The sequence below is a fragment of the Silene latifolia genome, chromosome X, assembly GCF_048544455.1.
Source record: "Silene latifolia isolate original U9 population chromosome X, ASM4854445v1, whole genome shotgun sequence".
Classification (NCBI taxonomy): domain Eukaryota; kingdom Viridiplantae; phylum Streptophyta; class Magnoliopsida; order Caryophyllales; family Caryophyllaceae; genus Silene; species Silene latifolia.
The window spans coordinates 275,176,438-275,194,955 of NC_133537.1; the positions used below are offsets into that span (position 1 = coordinate 275,176,438).

The following is an 18,518-nucleotide window of genomic DNA, read 5'->3' on the forward strand; positions in this document are numbered from 1 at the left end:
GATGCAGTTTGTGACATGGCGGTAGCTAGTTGTGATGTTGTTTTTGCTCAGGGGTTTTTGGCTGCGGTGTTGGGGTCGACACTTTTTGTCGATAAATCAGGTGATAGGTTACGTATTCAGTTGTTTCCCTTAGTGACTAATACTGATTGTGTACACCACTACGCTTGGGGAGCCGGTGTACTAGCCTTCATATACCGACAGTTGGGTGTGGCTTCACGTGCTGGTGTGAAGACTATTGGTGGTTGCTTGACTTTGTTGCAATCGTGGATCTATGAGTATTTTCCTATGTTCAGACCCGGTCCACCTTTGGTCATTGACCCTACTCAGCCTCGGTCGTGTTCTTGGAGATCCATTGGTCCCTTCGCTCAAAATGCGGAGAAATTGTTGGAGTATCGGAGGTTGTTAGATGGGCTTACTTATGCTACCATTAGGTGGGATCCGTACGGGCCGCGTCAGGAGGAGTATCATCCTCGTACTCTGTTTGCCGGTTGTGTTCATTTCATGGACATAGCCAAGCCGTACCAGACTGATCGGTGTTTACGACAGTTTGGGTATGTGCAGATAATACCCAATCCCATTATGAGAACGGTAGCGCATCGTCCTGCTTCGGAGATAGGGTACGAGGTTAGTGTCGGGGCAGAATCGATCTAATTGTTCAAAATTTACCAGTTCTAATTTCTCGTCTTGAATTAGTGGTTCCCATTGCCACTGTATGGCACATGCTTGAAGAGCCTCCAATTGGTAGCCTTTGTATAATTTTAACCGGAAACCCGGATCATGTTCTAACTCCAGCAGTTAGAGATGAGGTTGTTTCTGATGAAGCAGTAAACGAGAAGATGTGGGAGTTTCGCAGGTTAAGAAGTGATCTCTTTACATATTTTGAGCGCATCCTCACCGTGATCGATTACCCAAGATTATCAGACTTATGTGTCGGTAGAGTGCTGAACCTAGGAAATGTTTATCTCTACATCAGTGATTTGTTGACTCAATATATGGCTACCCAACCTGAAGAAATTGAGGTTCAAGATCATGAAGAAGATAAGGAATCGTCATCTTCATCTTCGGAAGATAATTAAGTTTGATAGTGGTTTAATTATGTTATGTTTTATTTAATATCGTTGTATGGGTTTAGGGTTTGAGGTTTGGGGTTTAGGGTTTAGGGTTTGAGGTTTGGGGTTTAGGGTTTAGTGTTTAGGGTTTGGGGTTTGAGGGTTGGGGTTTAGGGTTTAGTTATGTTTTAATTATGTTTTAAGTGGTTTATATAATGTCGTTGTATTTCAAATTAAGGAATGTTTTAATTAAATTATGTTAAATTATGTTTTAAGGATTGTTTTAATTAAATTACGTTTTAAGTCATTTAATTAAATTTCGTTGCATATTAAATTAAATTACCCAAGACATTTAATCGGATAAATAAATTATAAACTACAATAATCGGATAAATAAAATATAAGGTACAATATTCGGATAAATAAAAAAAAAAACTAAGATCCGGTCTCGAAACTGCGCCATAAAGATAGCTGATGTCGATACATGCCACTATAATGAGCTACGCTTTCATCATGTACCCAACAAGGGGCTATTGGAGGCATAGGTGACAAGGGGCGTACCCGGAGCCTCAGATAGAGGTTTCCCGCATGTAATACCCATAAGACACCATATGGGGTACGTACTCCGGTGGGGGCTCGTAAAGGCAAATAAGTATGACTACCATTCCAATGTCGGTGACCTTCTTGATCGTCCCATGAATAAATACAACATATCACTCAATTGTACATCGTAGCATAACCATATAGATCGAAAATGTCCATCCAATGACCCGAGCCACACGGTATCTGATCCATAAATGTAATTCTAGCTACCTCCGCATCAAATCTCACTGGGCCATAAATATGATCACTGTAAAGGGCACTACAGATTTCCCTAAGTAAATCTATTCTAGCCATCGTGAAATGAGATTGGTCACCCCGAACAGCATGTGAGAGAACTCGGAAACCACAATAACCGTCTCCGGAAGGATTATACGACGCTTCTAGATACTCGGTAAACCAGGAAGGCAAAAAGTCAAGATAAGGAAAGTACCTCGAATGACCAATAGTGTAGTCTACCTCAAGAGGTGCGCAATGCGATGTGCTGAAACTCCCCGTACTCGTGGTAGTAGTAGTAGACGGTGTACCGGGGCCCGTTTGAGTGGATCGGGGGGTACTAGACGGAGTAAAATGAACCATCGGAGTGGCACGGGGAGTAGTAGACGGAGTAACAGGAACCGTCGGAGTGGAACGGGGGGTACTAGACGGAGTTCGTTGGGAAGACGAGTTTCTTTGGGGCGTAGCTGTGCCTAATCGAACCCAAACTCGTGCATGCTCAACGGTGGACGGCTCTCTACGAGTTCCCATACTCGGACGTCCTCTAGGGTTCTCGTTCACCCGAGGCTCGTTTACATCCTCCTCATCCGGATGTATCTGAGAGTAAAGGGCATCGAACATGGATGATCTCATACTCGGATCTGCATTCCGAATTTCATCGAATAACTCCTCCAATCGATCATCGTCACAAGTCGACATTGCCTCGGAACCATCGTACTCCAACTTTCTCCAAAATGCATGTAACACATCAACAGGGACCCGAGATCCGTTTCTAGCAATGCGATGAAGTGAACAAGCACATATCAAACCAAGTGTAGTAGCCTTTACACAACCGCAATCGATCATCAAGGCATCTTCCGTCATCTTGGCACCTCTTTCGAATTCTCCACGCAATTCAATGATGGCATTCTTTGATATTTTATAAGAAAGTCTAGAAAATAATCGATGAATCCCCGTCAACCGCCTCGATCTAGATAACTCCAACGAGTGTCGGATCTCAACATGTTGCGTTTCCATCAAAGAATGAAACCGAATCCAGATGCTATCAATGGCCAGTTTCGCACTATTCAACCATCTCTTAAAATTCGCATGAGCCGACTCAACCCAGGATGTAGAAGTGTTCTCAAAATGAGTTATTTTGTTCGTTCTATACTTGGCCCATTTTTCCAAGTGCGGGAACCATTGCCTCTAAATATAAGCCGCCACTCCCGCCCATTGCCTTGCCAAATTGCCCCACGCCACATTAAACTTATCTTCGGTCTCCGCCTCGACAACCGCTTCAAACAAGTTACAAGTTATGTTCTTAGCCCAACTATCCCGACCCGTGATATCAAGTGTTTTCGTCTCCACGTTAGAATATATATGCCAAAGACATAGCAAGTGAGACGAATCCGGAAAAATAGTGGGAATCGCGTTCAACAAACCTGCCCCGCAATCAGTAACAATAGCATTAGGTTGAACGGCATCATTGAGAAGGGCCTTCAGTTTCCGTAAGACCCACAGATATCCATCCTCGGACTCATATTTCACAAGAGCATACGCGATGACAAAGCTCTTCCCGACGGGTGTGACTCCAACCATCTCAACAAGCGGAAGACGGTATAAATTTGTCTTGTACGTGGAATCGATCAGTACCACATAATAGTATGATCGAAACATCTTAACGGCTTCTGGATGAGCCATGAACACGTGGGTTAGCTCATCGGTCTCTTGATCAGTGACCCAATAATGAACGTACTTATGCTGAACCGCAAGTGCTAGCATCTGTTGTGCTGGGTTTCTCCCATCTCTTTCCTCGGCCCTTACTTTCTAAGAACGATTGTAGATTTGTTGCCGATTAGGTCTTGACTTTTCCGGATTCCGCTGATGCAAACCAGCACTAATAATTGCCGGTCTAACGTGAGCTCTAACTAGGGCATCGATATAAGCCAACTCCTCTTCATCAAACTTTGCAAAGTAACTTTCGCCGTCACAATACAACGTTAAAGCATGATTATGAAACCCGGATCTCGTGACAAGCTTCCACTTATTCTCTTGTAATTCAACAACTTTCATTGAAAATTTGCATTTGCACCACGCGGTAACCGTGTTACCCCTCACTAAAGAATCGGCATCCTTATTTACGGAACCTCTTCCACCCATCCGACAAACAAAATAATCTTGTCTCAAATTCGTGTTACGACCAACTCTCTTGTTGCTTGCTCTTTTTATACCAAACCCGAGTCGGAGTCCGATCTCATATGCCCAATTAAACGCTTCCATACTTGATGCAAAGAATCTGGTAGTCGTAAAATGATCTGAGTAATCAATACTGTCTCCATCGTTATTTACCTGCGCACGCATTTCAATAAATTAGTTAATAATTAATTATTTTGTACGAAACGAGTCGGAAAAAATAAAAAATAAAAAAAATATAATACAAAGACGGTAATTAAATATTTTAATTGTTTTATACAAAACGAGTCGGAAAAAATAAAGAAAAAAATATAATATAAAGACGGTAATTAATTATTTTAATTGTTTTATACAAAACGAGTTGGGAAAATAAAAAATAAAAAAAATATAATACAAGGACGGGAATTAATTATTTTAATTGTTTTATACAAAACGAGTCGGAAAAAATTAAAAAAAATATATATATATAAGACGGAAACAAAAAAAATTAAAAAAAAAATACACGAAATGGGCTAGACGAAAGAATTTTTCGTCCAAAACAAGGCCTGGACTCTTCGTCCAGTATGGGCCTCGGACGAAGGAAATTTTGGTCCAGGCCTGGTGTTGGACGAAAAATTCTTTCGTCCAAGGCTCATACTGGACGAAGGGATTTTTCGTCCAACACCAGCCTTGGACGATTATTCTCTTCGTCCAGCCCATTTCGTGTTATTTTTTTTTTTCCAATTGCATTTTCGACTAAACCCGTCACGAATTCTATCATAATTCCGTCTACAATCAAGGCATCTATCCTAATTCGGGAATCAATCGATAATAAAACATAAATTTTAGACAAAACTAAATCGTAAACTCACCTCGTTACTAGCTTCATTGTTGAAATCGTTCTCGTTCATGTTTTTTTTTTTTAAAAACCGTCTTTTTTTTAAAAATATTTTAGTAAGACGGTGACTTGTGTTTTAGTGAGACGGAAATTGCATTTGTGTTTTAGTGAGACGGAAATTGCATTTATGTTTTAGTGAGACGGAAATTGCATTTTAGTGAGACGGATATGAAGTTATGTTATGGAGGGCAAACTTGGAAATTTATATTAATTGTCGACGATAATTAGTAAATTGTCGACGATATATAGCAGGACCCCAAATAAATAGTAGTAACAAATTGGCCCATAACCAATAGCAATAACATTTATCAATAATTGTTCTGCAAACTTCAACAAGATTACAAGATGTAAAAATGAAATCTCACTTGATGAGCCTATGTAACTTCTATGCACATTTTTTTTTAATCAACATTTTATTGATACACCTTAATAAAATTAATTAACAAACCTACAATGTCTCCTAATTTCACCAAATCTCCCAGTAAGTGGGCTAATATTACCCATCTTAATCATCGCGTTAACAAAGTCGTTACCAAAGGCAACGTTACTCTTTGCATAAAGTCGAACCCAAGCAACTTGAGACCCACCATTGAGCAACTCCTGGTCCGAGTGAAGAAGCCCTTGCTTAGCCATAAGGTTCTTGAAGAAGCTGTTGTCGAACCGGGTTGGGCTACCCGTATCAAGTGGGGCCAGGTTGTTGTCCCCACCCCATGCAGGGCAATTAGCCTTCTTGATTAGGGCAAAATTGGTATTAATGTTGTTTGGCTCGTTGTAGATATGGGTCCGAAATGTTGTGCACCGTGCCATACCTATTGTGTGGGCTCCCATCAAAGCGGTCATGTCACGGGCGGTTAAGCTCTTGGCGGCGAAGATTGAGGTAAGGGTCGTGATGTTTGCTGTTGTGGGTGGGAGATTGGTGTTTGCGGCTTCTATGCTAGTTGTTCTTGTATCCCTCCGTCCTAGAGGTACCTTCCATCTTGGGCCTCCTGACTACAATGTCATCAAATGCAAATTTCGTTAGAAACCTAAAAATGAAAAGACAACTTCCAAGTGTTTGGTGTTTAATTTCATATTTATTTCTAAACAAAAAATAACTCGAAATGATAAAAAAAAAAAAAAATGAAAAAAAAAATGTTTGTATGATTGGATCACCCGAAATTGTTTTTAGTATCTGTATGTACTATCTAGTACTACTCAATAGAAAGATTATATACAGAAAGATTATACAAAGGGATACACAATTTCTCCTCCATTGTATACGGTTTACACTGTATGTGAATTGTGAGCTGGTCCAGTACCACTAGACGAGACTTTATCATTGTCTTACATGTACAAGTGAAATGGCTAGTTTCTTTTGTATCTTTATAAAAACATTCTTGAACTTGTAAAAATATCAGTGTTTTAAAATACAGTATATTTTTATTATTTAAATATGTCGTTTTTGATTGATTTTCAAAACAAAGTGCTTGAATATGTACAAAACTTTCTCCAATACATCAAAATTTGTTTGATACATAGTTTTAGTTTTAGTTTTATTATGCAAAATTTTGAGCTTCGTCTATTTGAACTAACGAATAAGTGAAATAACGGGAGTATTTACTTATCAAATTTTGAGCTTTCGGCCATTTGATTGTCACAAATTCTTGCTTCAGATAGTCTTAAATTAAAACGTACTTACAACCAATTTAAATAATGTTAAAATGAAAAGGGAATTGTGAGATGTCTTAACTTAAGATCATCTTAAGCAACCCTTATTCTCGGGAACTCCGTATTTACTTACCAAAGTAACGGCATCCCGTGCCGCCAACGCAAGAATGTCGGAACAAGATACTACGTTCTTACAAATAGTTTCGACATTGGATTTGATTTCATCAATTAATTTGAAACCCTTCAAAGAATTATCATTTGGAGCGGCAGACTTCTCCCCTTTAAATGTAGGAGTGTCATTTAGCAATACTGATGCATCGCAACCCTGCATTTATTACACAACTCTTTGTTTCAAATTAATAATGAAATTCAACATATATATATACAACTTAAGTATGTGTACTATAAATGATCGTTGGCTCTTCCGACAACGAAAATAATGATAATCACGACTATAAACAGATATACAACTTTGGCAATTGCCATGTTTTGCTTGCTCAACTTTCTAATGAGAATGCCCCATATAGCATATGCATTTATTATCTATCTATCTATCTATCTATCTATCTATCTAATTTTTGCAAATAAATTTTCAAAGGGTTTATTCAAGAAACACAATAATCCATTGACACTAATACGATTTTACTTCTCTGTATCGTTTCAATTGTGTTTTATCATATGTCCCTGAAGAGACTACTTTACTTCTACAATAATTCTTACAAGTCACCACTCACCACTACTTTTTGCCAACAATGTTCCTTGTGTTTAGCACCAATGTTAATTGTTCGTAATGTAAATATAAGTATTTTTATACTCTTTTTGCTTTCGATTATCCGATAAGATATTAACTTATTACGACATCATCTTATCTAAATATAAGTACGAGTATATAGTAAAAGAAGAGGAATTAATAAAAGTAATAACTATGGAATATACAGTAATTTTTTTTCCAGTCATGCCTCTATAATCGGGTCAGACGGGTCGGGTTTGGGTCGGGTCACTTCGGGTCGGGTCATACCGGGTTCGGGTCATATCGGATCAGCATACCATTTCGGGTCGGATCGGGTCGGAGTCGGGTCGTTATCGGGTCGGGTCATTTCGGGTCAAATGATGTGTCGGGTTTGGGTCGGGTCCGGTAACTTAATCGCATTACTATAATTTTTTACCATTAAATTTAGTTTTTAACCTATTATTTGGTTTAATTAATCCATTACTAAGTCAAACATATCAATATAAACACAAAATCACTTTCATTTTGATCAAAATTAAGCTTAATAATTGTCGGGTCATCAATTTAATCGGGTCAGTATCGGGTCGGGTCAATATCGGGTCGTGTCTGGGTCGGGTTCGGGTCACTGATAATCGGGTCGTGTCGGGTTACAAGTCGTCATCGGGTCGGGTCGGGTCGATTTCGGGTCACAATATTTTCGGTTTCGGGTCGGGTCGGGTTTGCTCGGGTTCGGGTCAGGTCACTCGGGTCGGGTCAGACTTGCCAGCTCTATGCCTCAACATTCAAAAAGGAGAGTCCAAGACAAAATGCACAGACGAACCATATGCAAGAAAATTACAAAACTGAAAAACCTGAAACTTTGTGAGAAAAAGACAAAGGCAAAAATAAATCATTCCACCTTTCCAAACAATTATCACCTTCAAGAAGTGCCTCATGGCTCTCATGCCAATCCATCAGACAATATACTATCTCTCTGAAATTTACTATTTTTACTTGAGCTCAATAATTAACTAACCATACATCATTTTCAAAATATATGTATACATAATAGTCACATAGATATAATATGGACTTTGGTGTAATTTATGAAAACCACACTTTCATACATTAAGTCTTACCTAAGACGGGTACTATCTGTCTTAACCAATACTATTATCACATGACGGTAATAAAGATAAAACTTTTGGTATTTCCTAGGTAATTTGCCATTTAATTTGTTATACATTTGACCCGTCTTAAATGAGAATTTGTGACCTTCATATTATTTATAAATCGGAATTTTTATACAGAATAAGTGAATGAGATATTAGAAGGAAGATATATCAAGAAAAGTTAGTATCTTTGACTATCGAATCCAATGAGAAAGATATAATTGAAATGATAACTATTGACAAATCGTAACAAGGTGAATGAAATTAATAAGTACTCACATTAACAAAGCAGTCATGGAAGTGCAACCTAAGAATGGAAGCGGCCATTCGCGGTTCGTTGATAATAGCTTTCACCATTGTAGAACGCACAATAGATTGAAGTTTAGGACATCTTCTTGCATAAAAAGTTGGTGTAAGATGGTATGCATTGATAAAGCTAGTACAAGTTGAAAGGAAGAAGAGAAAATGGAAAAGAGATGGTAATAATGAAGCCATGAGTACGTACGTGATGCATGAACTTTGAAATATAAACAAAATAATAAAGCTTCTTTTTATTTGTGTTATCGTGTCTCTTTATAATGTGTGTGTAACTGTGTATGTTAGGCTAAGGTTATAGTAGAACAGGCTGTCGACAGTTGCGTTTGTAAGCGACATGCTTCATTTTTACTACCATTCCGTGACTCTCTTAGTTGACAATCTTCACAAAGTAATAGATAGTTATCGGGTTGGCTTTGTGTTGTTGTAACCACTTAAGATTTTGCATGAGTTTTAATACTCTCTTTTAAAAATATCATTCAATAAATGGTTCATATGTGTTAAATTATTATTTTTATAGTTTTTTTCTTTTAAAATCTTACATTTCCTCTTAAGTGGAGTGTGAGGTGAGTTTAAGCGATAATGTTTTAAGTTTGAGGTGAGTCTGGACAATAAAAAAATGAAAGTTTGTAGAAAAGTCTATCTCATAAATCAAAGAAAGATGGTAATTGAGATTTTAATTATTTTTATTAGAGTTTTAAGCAAAAAAGTCATCTCTCCTATAAACCGCTTGGAAACTATTACGTAATAATAACAATGTATTACAATACGATAATATATAAGCAAACACCCAAATTATACTATATTATTTATACCGATTTCAAAATATTAGTATACTAGTTTGAGTGTCCATGCATTACAACGGGGTAATTAACTTATTTATAATGCAAAAAAAAAACAAAACGTAATAAGGGTTTAATGTTTACATTCACTACAAGAAAACAAGGTAAAGGCGTCTACAGTAGGCGACTGTCAAAACAGTCGCCAATTTGGCGACAGAAAAAAAAAAAAAAAGCGGGCGACGGACAACAGTCGCCAATTTGGCGACTGTAGCTTTTTAACCGAAAATTTGCAGAAAATCCACGGGCGACGAAATATTATCAAATTTGGCGACTGAAAACAGTCGCCAATTTGGCGACTAAAACCCGTCGCCAATTTGGCGACTGAAAACGGTCGCCAAATCCCTGCTTTGTTTTTATCGCCTCTTTCTTCACCCGTCATTCTTACTCATTCATCCTACAATCTTTAAAAAAAAAAAAAAAACCACTCGACGCCATCATCTACCCCTACCACCGGACGGCAACACATCCGCACACCACATCACTACCGACCACCTTCCTTCACTGTTCTTCTTTTTTATAAAGGTTTGTTTTCGACTCAAATTGATTTAATTACTTCAATCCTTCATATTTTGTTTAAGTTGTGATGCTTATTTAGTATTTAGTTGTAATTTATACATTAGTGATGCTTATTAAGATATGTAGTTGTAATTTAGTTAGCATTTTTGTTAATTAATTTGAGTTAGGGTTAGAAATTGGGTTTTTTGTTAAATTAGTAATGTCATTTGATTAGGGGATGTAATTGAAGGTTATCTTGATAATATTAGTATTATTGAAGGTAGTAACTTAGTTTTATTAATATTGAAGTAGTATTGTTGAAGGTAGTATAATTTTATAAAGGTAGTAGTATAATGTTAGGATTGTTGAAGGTAGTATAATGTTAGTAATGTCAATTTTTTTTCATACTTTAGTTATAAAACAAATTTGTCTTATAATTGACGAAATTAAGTTAGAATGAGCATGATGTATAAATTGTATTTTTCAAAATTTTATTTAAAATTTTGACAACTTGTTTAATATATAATGACCTAGTACCCGTTCAAGAATTACTCATTAGGAGCAATTCTTGAATAGTCCCCATTTTAGGACTGTTTTTGTACGTTTCAAGTCACTTAGGTAGTAAACACATAGTTGTGATTTTATTAATGAGAAAAGAATTTGGTTGCAATTTTCTTCAATGTTCTCTGAATACATATGTGGAATATAAATCTATTCCACATTGTATATTTGGAGAACTAAGGGGAATTGCTGCCGAATTTTTTTCTCATTAATAAATCACAAATGTGTGTTTGCTAGTGACTCGAAACGTACATTGATGGGTTTAGGTTAGAGTGATAAGGACCCAATTGAAATCTTGAAATTAGCATAAAATGGAGGATGAGATAACCATTGTTTTTTTGTTGAAATTAAATATTATTATTTAAAATGGTTAATTTGCTATATATTACCTATAGATTAAAATGAAGAGATCTGAACGTAGCTGGATGTACGAAGAAAGAGTAGATAAGAAGAAACGTCCTATCGCTTGTTGGAGTAATGCTAGTGCTGAAGATAAGGAGATGTGGTTCAACAACTTCCGGGTATCTATTTATAAAATATATATTATTAAATAACATTAATTTATTCTAATTTCCTTATTATTAATTTGTTTCTCATGAATTTGTTTACCATTTGTAGCGTGTGTTCTATTGGCCAACCGACCTTGAGCGCCTAGTTTGGCAAAGGTATAATGACATTGGAAAGAAGAGGCTAAGGGACAACATGTATAAGGTGTCTAAGAGGAAGAAGGCGCCATCTTTCATGAAAGGTATTTAGTTTCTTTTAATACCCGTAATTAGTTAAAATTCATTACATATTTTGAAACTATATTAATTAATAATTGATATTTTATTGATTATAGGTACGTCATATGAGGAATTTACCAAGTACCGGAACAGTCCTGAGTTCAAGGAAGCATTGGCCCGGAACAAAATCAACAAGAGCGGAGGAGAAAAGGACGCGGAAGTTGAGCCTACTCATTACGGAGGGTCTCAAGCTTTTCATGATCGAGTGTTGTCAAGTGTAAGTTATTTGTCTTAGCATTTATTTTAATAGTCTTCTAATTTAGTCTCATTAGTTATCATGTTTGAATAACAATTCCTTGTTTTTTTTCCCCGGAAGGCCAAGAAGAATAAGGGCAAGATGCCCACGATTGTTGATCTCTTTGTTGACACTCACGCAAAGAAGACAAGCAAGGGCAAGTTGATCTTCACGAAGGCAAAAGATCAAGACTTATATCTAAGTGTCAAAAAAAAAATTCTTAATGTGTTAAAGTATATGTTTTATCAATTTTTAGGCAAGTAACCTCTAACCATTAACGTTTTATCAATTTTTTAGGATCGATTCCTTGTCCGAAAGAAGAACAACCCGAACATTGATGACAACGAGCTATGGTTTGATCTTGTTGATGGGTTCCAAAGAGGAGATGTGTACGGAGTCGGGACGGCAAAGGAGCTTTACTACGATCCTCCAACAAGAAGAGGGTCAATTTCCTCCCAACAACAACCTTATACCCCGGGTATCGTAAGTGTGCTCCAAGCTCAATTAGCCGCCAAGGAGAAGCAGGATGCGGAGAGGGAGAGGCGGGATGCCGAGAGAGATTAAGAAATGAGGAAGATGAAGGAGGAAATGGAAATGATGAACTCCTTTTTCGCCAATTGCAACAGTGGGTAGCGTCCGCAAGAAAAGGATCCTAGAGATCCTAATTATGGAGGTGGTAGTGGAGCCGGAGCAAGTTTCCCGGTTATGTAGTTTTTTAGAGAACATGTTATTGCCGGATAATGTTAGATCACCAAACTCGTACTTGTGTGTATGAAACATGATTTTCTTTATAAAATTTGGCCGTGTTGGCTTCCCATGTGTTCTCTGCTGGTGTTGTTGGTTTATTTGCAGGTTTTTACGTATTTGGCTAGGTCAAAAACGATTTTTAGGCTAAAAAACATGTGAAATTGGCGACTGAAACTGGGCAAATGGCGACGGAAAACAGTCGCTAACCTTCTGATCATAAATTAAAAATGGCGACTACAGCGACAGAAAACAGTCGCCAAAATGGCTACAAAAACCCGTCGCCAAATTGGCGACTATGACCCGTCGCCAATTGTTCCAATATGGAGGTGACGTGGCCTCTTTATGGCGACTAATGACAGTCGCCAATTTGGCGACTGAAGGATAAAATCTGTCGCCAATTTGGCGACGGGTTTCTGTCGCCCGCTTTAAATAAATCTGTCGCCAAATTTGGCGACTATGTCCCGTCGCCAAAGGCGACTAAATCTAGCTACCAAGTGCGGGCGACGAGCCTTAGTCGCTATATTCATAATGGCGACTGTTCTCAGTCGCCTTATATGGTCGCCTTTGACCTTATTTGTTGTAGTGATTCTATGTCTAATGATTTGTTTACATATTATTAAAATATTTATTTAAAAAAAAAGATTAATATATATGTGGGATAACTCTTATTTATAATCATATAATCATCCCACCTTATACTAATCTTTCGATGTAGGACAATTCTACTATTTATAAGTAATATATTCACCAAACTTGGATTATTTTTATGATGTGGGACAATTCTACTATTTATACGTAATATTCATCAAACCTGCATTGTTTTTCAATGTGGGACAAATAACATACTCAAAATTACACCATATTTTTTGCACTTAGTTCGACATCCAACCAGATCCCGAATACCGAATATAGACAATTGCTACTCATTATATCTAATAGTTATATTTAAATTTACTAATATGATCAAGTACTCTCCATTAATATTTGCACGTTGTTTTTCTTCAATTTTTTTATCATAATTGAGATACGGAAATTTCTCGTGGTACCCCTTAATTTTGTCAGATTTTTCATGTTACCCCTACTTTTAAGAATATGCCTATGGTACCCTTGAGGTTCCATTTTTTTTGCCCATGGTACCCCCTAATGTAAAGGTTGTTAAATGGACGTTAAGTTTGATGGCGTGGTAATAAAATAACAATTAAAAAATAATACCCCATTTATTGTTTTATTGGTACAGATATCTCTTTCTTTTAAATGAAAATTTAATGAACTATATCATTATAATATTGGAAATTTCTCATGGTAACCTTGAAATTTGATAGATTACACATGATACCCCTAATTTTAAGTTTCTACAAATGGTACCCATGTGTTCACCTTTTTCTTTCCCAGAATACCATTTGACAACTTCCATCATAACGTCATTACTCCTATGACTTGTGACGCCTTTTTCTTTTGTTATCTATTACACAAACACTTCATCATCTAATTCCTAAATCCATATTTTATTTAATAAACTAACATTTAATACCTAAATAACAAAATACAAATAGCATGTCATGCTCAATTACTCATCTAGTTACTCATAGGAGTAACAGCGTTATGAAAAAAAGTAAACACAAGGGTATTATATGTAGAAACTTAAAATTAGGGGTATTATGTGTAATCTACCAAAATTCGAGGGTACCATGAAAAATTTCCGTTATAATATTTGACCATTTTATCGCTCTTTCTCCCGCCTAAAAAAATATTATTTTTTTTAACACAATTCTAATTATATTATTTAAACCTAGTATTTTTACCACACCTACATTATTTTTCAATGTGGGACATATAAAATCTATAGGTGGAAAATATAATGATATAAGCTTTTAAGAGCTCTCCAAGACAATACTTAAGAGACTCAAAAGATTTTGGGTTGATGCCTAAGTTCCAATGATGCCTCCTATTTATAATCATAGAATCACCCACCTTATGCTATATTTCGATGTGGGAAAATTCTATTTTTTATATGTAGTATATTTGTCACACCTATATTATTTTTCAATGTGGGACATATAACATACTATGAAATACACCATCTTTAATATGTGCAAATTATATAAAATCTATATATACTCTAATGATAAAATTTCTTACCATGGATCTAATAATATTATTTTCATAATTTTTTTACCGACATTATTTTGCCAAATAAAATGTAAAAATTTTTATATAAAAATTAGTAACATAACTTGAATATAAAATAAGAAATACAGAGTATATATTATAATAACTAAAAGATTTTCCAAAGATTAACTTAGGTTAGAAATCATTATTGTAGAGACAGTAATACAAACTCTTTTAAGAGCTTTCTCTGACAATACTTAAGAGAATAAAAAGATTTTGGGTTATGACTTCTATTTATAATCATAAGATCATCCTGCCATATGGTAATCTTCCGATGTGGGACAATTCTAATATTTATACATAGTATATTCACTACACTTACATTACTTTTCAATATAGGACAAATAACATACTAAGTACACCATTTTTTTCGCACCTACTTTGACATCAAACCGATTTAATAATGAGAAAATACAATACAATCTACACTCTAATAATAGCATTTTTTTGTCACAATCTAATTATATAATTTTCATACGATAATTTTTTGTCAAATAAAATCTAAAGTTTTTATATCAAAATTATAAACATCACTTTAATATAATATAGAAATGTATATATATGGGACAGTTCTATTATTTATACATAATATATTCACCACACCTACATTATTTTTCAATGTGGGACATATAACATACTAAATAGTACATATATTTTATATCAAAAAATTTTGGGTTAATACCTAAGTTTCAAGGATGCGTCCTATTTATATTTATAGAATTACCCTCTACCGTATACTATTCTTTCGATGTGAGATACATAATTTAATTATTTAGACGTAGTATGTTCATCATGCCTACATTATTTTTCAATGTGAAATATATAACATACCAAGAAGTACATGTCTCTTCTTAAAGAAACCACTATTGTATACATATTATTTTTCTTTGAAGGTAAAACGACTTAGTCTCGATCATTAGATAGGGATCTCTACATCGTACATATAACGACTCATTAACGCTCTATTATTGCATTCAAAAGACAACATTAGTAAAATCTTTAGTTTTGTACTGTGTCAGGAGATTACCATTAGTAAAACCTTTAGTTTTGTATTTTTTGATTTTCTTGTTCATGTTCTTAACTCTTTCCCGGGTAGTTTCAAACGATTTCCACTTTATTTTTTATATCATATCGTAGATCATGATAGAAAATCTTAAGAGCTCTTTAAAACAATATTTATGAGACTCAAAAAATTTTGGGTGAATACATAAGTTCCAAATATGCCTCATATTTATAATCATAGGATCACATCACCTTATACTAATCTTTCGACGTGGAATAATTCTACTATTTATATGTAGTATATTCATCACACCTACGTTATTTTCCAATGTGGGACAAAAATACTAAAAATTACACAATTTTACATACTAAGAAGTTTTAATATGTGCAAATAATATGAAATTTATACTCTAATGATAGCATTTTTTACCACTACGCTAATTATATTATTTTAATAACAATTTTAACGATACTTTTTGCCAAGTGAAATGTAAGTGTTTGATATAAAAATTGGAAATATCACTTGAATATAATTTAGGAAATATATATATTATAATAATTAAAAGATTCTCCACTTTATATTTTACATCAAAAATTATTATTTATGATACTTTCCTAAATTAATTTTTGATGACGTGGACGCTCTCAGATCGTTCGAAAAAACTCTCTTTTATATATATACTAGGTAGTATTCCGCGCTTGGCGCGGCCTGTTTTACAATTTTATTATTATAATTAAAGAAAAATAACATAATTTATATATGACCTTTAATATTTTAATTATAAATAAAAATAAATCAATTTTTCTCAAATTTAATTTTTTTTAGGTTTAACTTCAATGTTTTAAAATAAAATATATACCATTTTATTTTTTGATGAAATGTAAGTAATGATATAAATCACGAAAAAAAAAATCGTCCCAACACAAGAGATTTAGCCCATCCAAGGAGAATGGGCTAGTCCCCTTACAAAAACACGGCCCGAGGCCTCGAAACAATAAAATGGACAACAAAAACAAATAGACCTATTTCCTACCAACAAATCGTCATCTCTCTATTCTTTCTCTTCTCCGTCTTCCTTCCCCCAAATCAGTCATGGCTTCCTGTTAATCAAAGAATTTAGCCAGCAACGATCTCCTTTCCCAATCTTGCTATTCGTTTCTCCGCGCAAGCGAGTTCTTAGGCCATCAATGATTTCATGTGCTACTTTTTCCGGGGTGAGTAATTGATGTTCGAACTTACTCAGATTCCGTTGGTGCCAAATATGATACATGGTTGCGTTAATGATAGCATTCGTCAGATCCTGTTGAAGAGAGGAGCTTTGCATGTTCAGTCTCCAAGTCAAGATATCTCTGGATGGGAGCTTTAATCGAGCCCATCGTCCTACGATCTCCAGGATCATCTTGCTATAATCACATTGGAAAAAAAGATGTTCATTGTTCTCAGGTCCATTTTCACAAATATAGCAGGTATCCGTCTGACTAATCCCCAACTTTTTTAATTTTTCATTCATGTTCAAGCTGTTATGATGATATATCCATGAGAGCATGTTGTGTTTAAGAAGTGACCATTTATTCTAGACCTGATTCACCCAATTGATACTTTCTGCCTTTGTTCTGAGATATTCATAACCCTTTCTAACTGTATATTCTTGCCCTTTCTGATCCACTCATTCTTGCTGAAGATAGGCATCTATAAGCATAGTTTTAACTTGGCAGATTGTCCTCCAGTACCAACTAGAATCAGTGGATGGAGTGTATTCCTGCCAGGACCTGCCTTTAAAGTATATATGGTTGATCCATTTGACCCAGAATGGTCTGTTTTAGTATGAATCCACCACACACGCTTGCCAACCGCAGCCTTATTCCATATGAGGTCATTCTTTAAACCCAAGCCCCCTTCTTGTTTAGGTTTGCAGCATTTATCCCATGAAACCAGAGGAGTTCTGATATAGTCTACTCCCCCATCCCATAGAAAATTCCTACAAATAGTTTCAATTCTCTAGATGACCCCTGTAGGGAGAATGAACATGGCAGTCCAATAATTATGGAATGTCTTGAGCACTGCCTTGACTAGCACTAGTCTACCTGCGTAGGAGAGCTTCCTAGCACCCAGACCTCTGATTTTATTCACAATTTTATCAATTAATGGTCTGCAATCTTGTGCATTTAGTCTGATAGTCTTGATAGGAACCCCCAAATACTTGAAAGGTAGGGTCCCCTCACTGAATCCAGAAATTTGGAGGATCTCATACTTCAAATTTGCCCTAACACCATTGAAATATGCATTTGACTTATCCTGACTCATCTTGAAGCCAGATGGATTAGAGAAGGGAGCAAAGGTTCTTAGCATTGTCATGATGAAGGGGGCATCTCCCTTACAAAAAATAAGTAGGTCATCTGCAAACATAAGGTTGGTGAGCTTCAGAGGTTTGCATAAAGGGTGGTACTTGAAACCATATTTTGCAGTTGTGTAAGCAAGTAATCTAGAGAGATAGTCCATGCAAATGGTAAATAGTAGAGGTGATAATGGGTCTCCCTTTCTTAGTCCTCTTTGCCCTTTAAAAAAACCAAACATGCTTCCATTGAGATTTAAAGAATAATTGGCAGTGGTGACACATTGCATAATCCATCCTCTAAATTGACTAGGAATCTTGAGGGCCATGAGCATTTGTTCCAGAAATCTTCATTCAATAGTATCATAAGCCTTTTGATAAAATCTATTTTGAACAAACATCTTGGTGAAACAGCTCCCCTTCCATAAAGTCTGATTATATCTTGACAGATAAGGATGTTTTCCATGATGCTCCTCCCTTTTATGAAACCTCCTTGATTAGTAGCAATAATCTCAGGCAGAACAACAGCTAATCTTGTACAAATTAATTTAGAGATGCATTTGTATATCACATTACAGCATGCAATGGG

At 35.7% G+C, this 18,518-nt stretch overlaps 2 protein-coding genes across 2 annotated transcripts; both read right to left on the bottom strand.

The window, feature by feature from the left end:
- Positions 1 to 3,674: 3,674 nt before the first annotated feature.
- On the bottom strand, positions 3,675 to 4,930 carry LOC141620139 (uncharacterized). The gene is made up of 2 exons (XM_074437085.1): positions 4,892 to 4,930; positions 3,675 to 4,196 (listed from the first exon to the last, which is right to left on the bottom strand). The coding sequence occupies exons 1-2, from the start codon at positions 4,928 to 4,930 to the stop codon at positions 3,675 to 3,677; spliced, it is 561 nt and encodes a 186-aa protein (XP_074293186.1).
- Positions 4,931 to 5,184: 254 nt separating this feature from the next.
- LOC141616791 (peroxidase P7-like) lies at positions 5,185 to 9,024 on the bottom strand. The gene is made up of 3 exons (XM_074433935.1): positions 8,725 to 9,024; positions 6,698 to 6,889; positions 5,185 to 5,907 (listed from the first exon to the last, which is right to left on the bottom strand). The coding sequence occupies exons 1-3, from the start codon at positions 8,938 to 8,940 to the stop codon at positions 5,353 to 5,355; spliced, it is 963 nt and encodes a 320-aa protein (XP_074290036.1). The 5' UTR covers positions 8,941 to 9,024; the 3' UTR covers positions 5,185 to 5,352.
- Between the last annotated feature and the right edge of the window lie 9,494 nt (positions 9,025 to 18,518).

What these genes read in the sequence shown, in the direction of transcription:
- LOC141620139 (XM_074437085.1), bottom strand. Translation starts at nt 4,930, where the DNA reads ATGAACGAGAACGATTTCAACAATGAAGCTAGTAACGAG. An exon ending in ACAATGAAGCTAGTAACGAG is followed by an intron (nt 4,197 to 4,891) that starts GTGAGTTTACGA and finishes ATGCGTGCGCAG; the next exon opens with GTAAATAACGATGGAGACAG.
- LOC141616791 (XM_074433935.1), bottom strand. Translation starts at nt 8,940, where the DNA reads ATGGCTTCATTATTACCATCTCTTTTCCATTTTCTCTTCTTCCTTTCA. An exon ending in TCCATGACTGCTTTGTTAAT is followed by an intron (nt 6,890 to 8,724) that starts GTGAGTACTTAT and finishes TAATAAATGCAG; the next exon opens with GGTTGCGATGCATCAGTATT. An exon ending in CACGGGATGCCGTTACTTTG is followed by an intron (nt 5,908 to 6,697) that starts GTAAGTAAATAC and finishes ATGACATTGTAG; the next exon opens with TCAGGAGGCCCAAGATGGAA.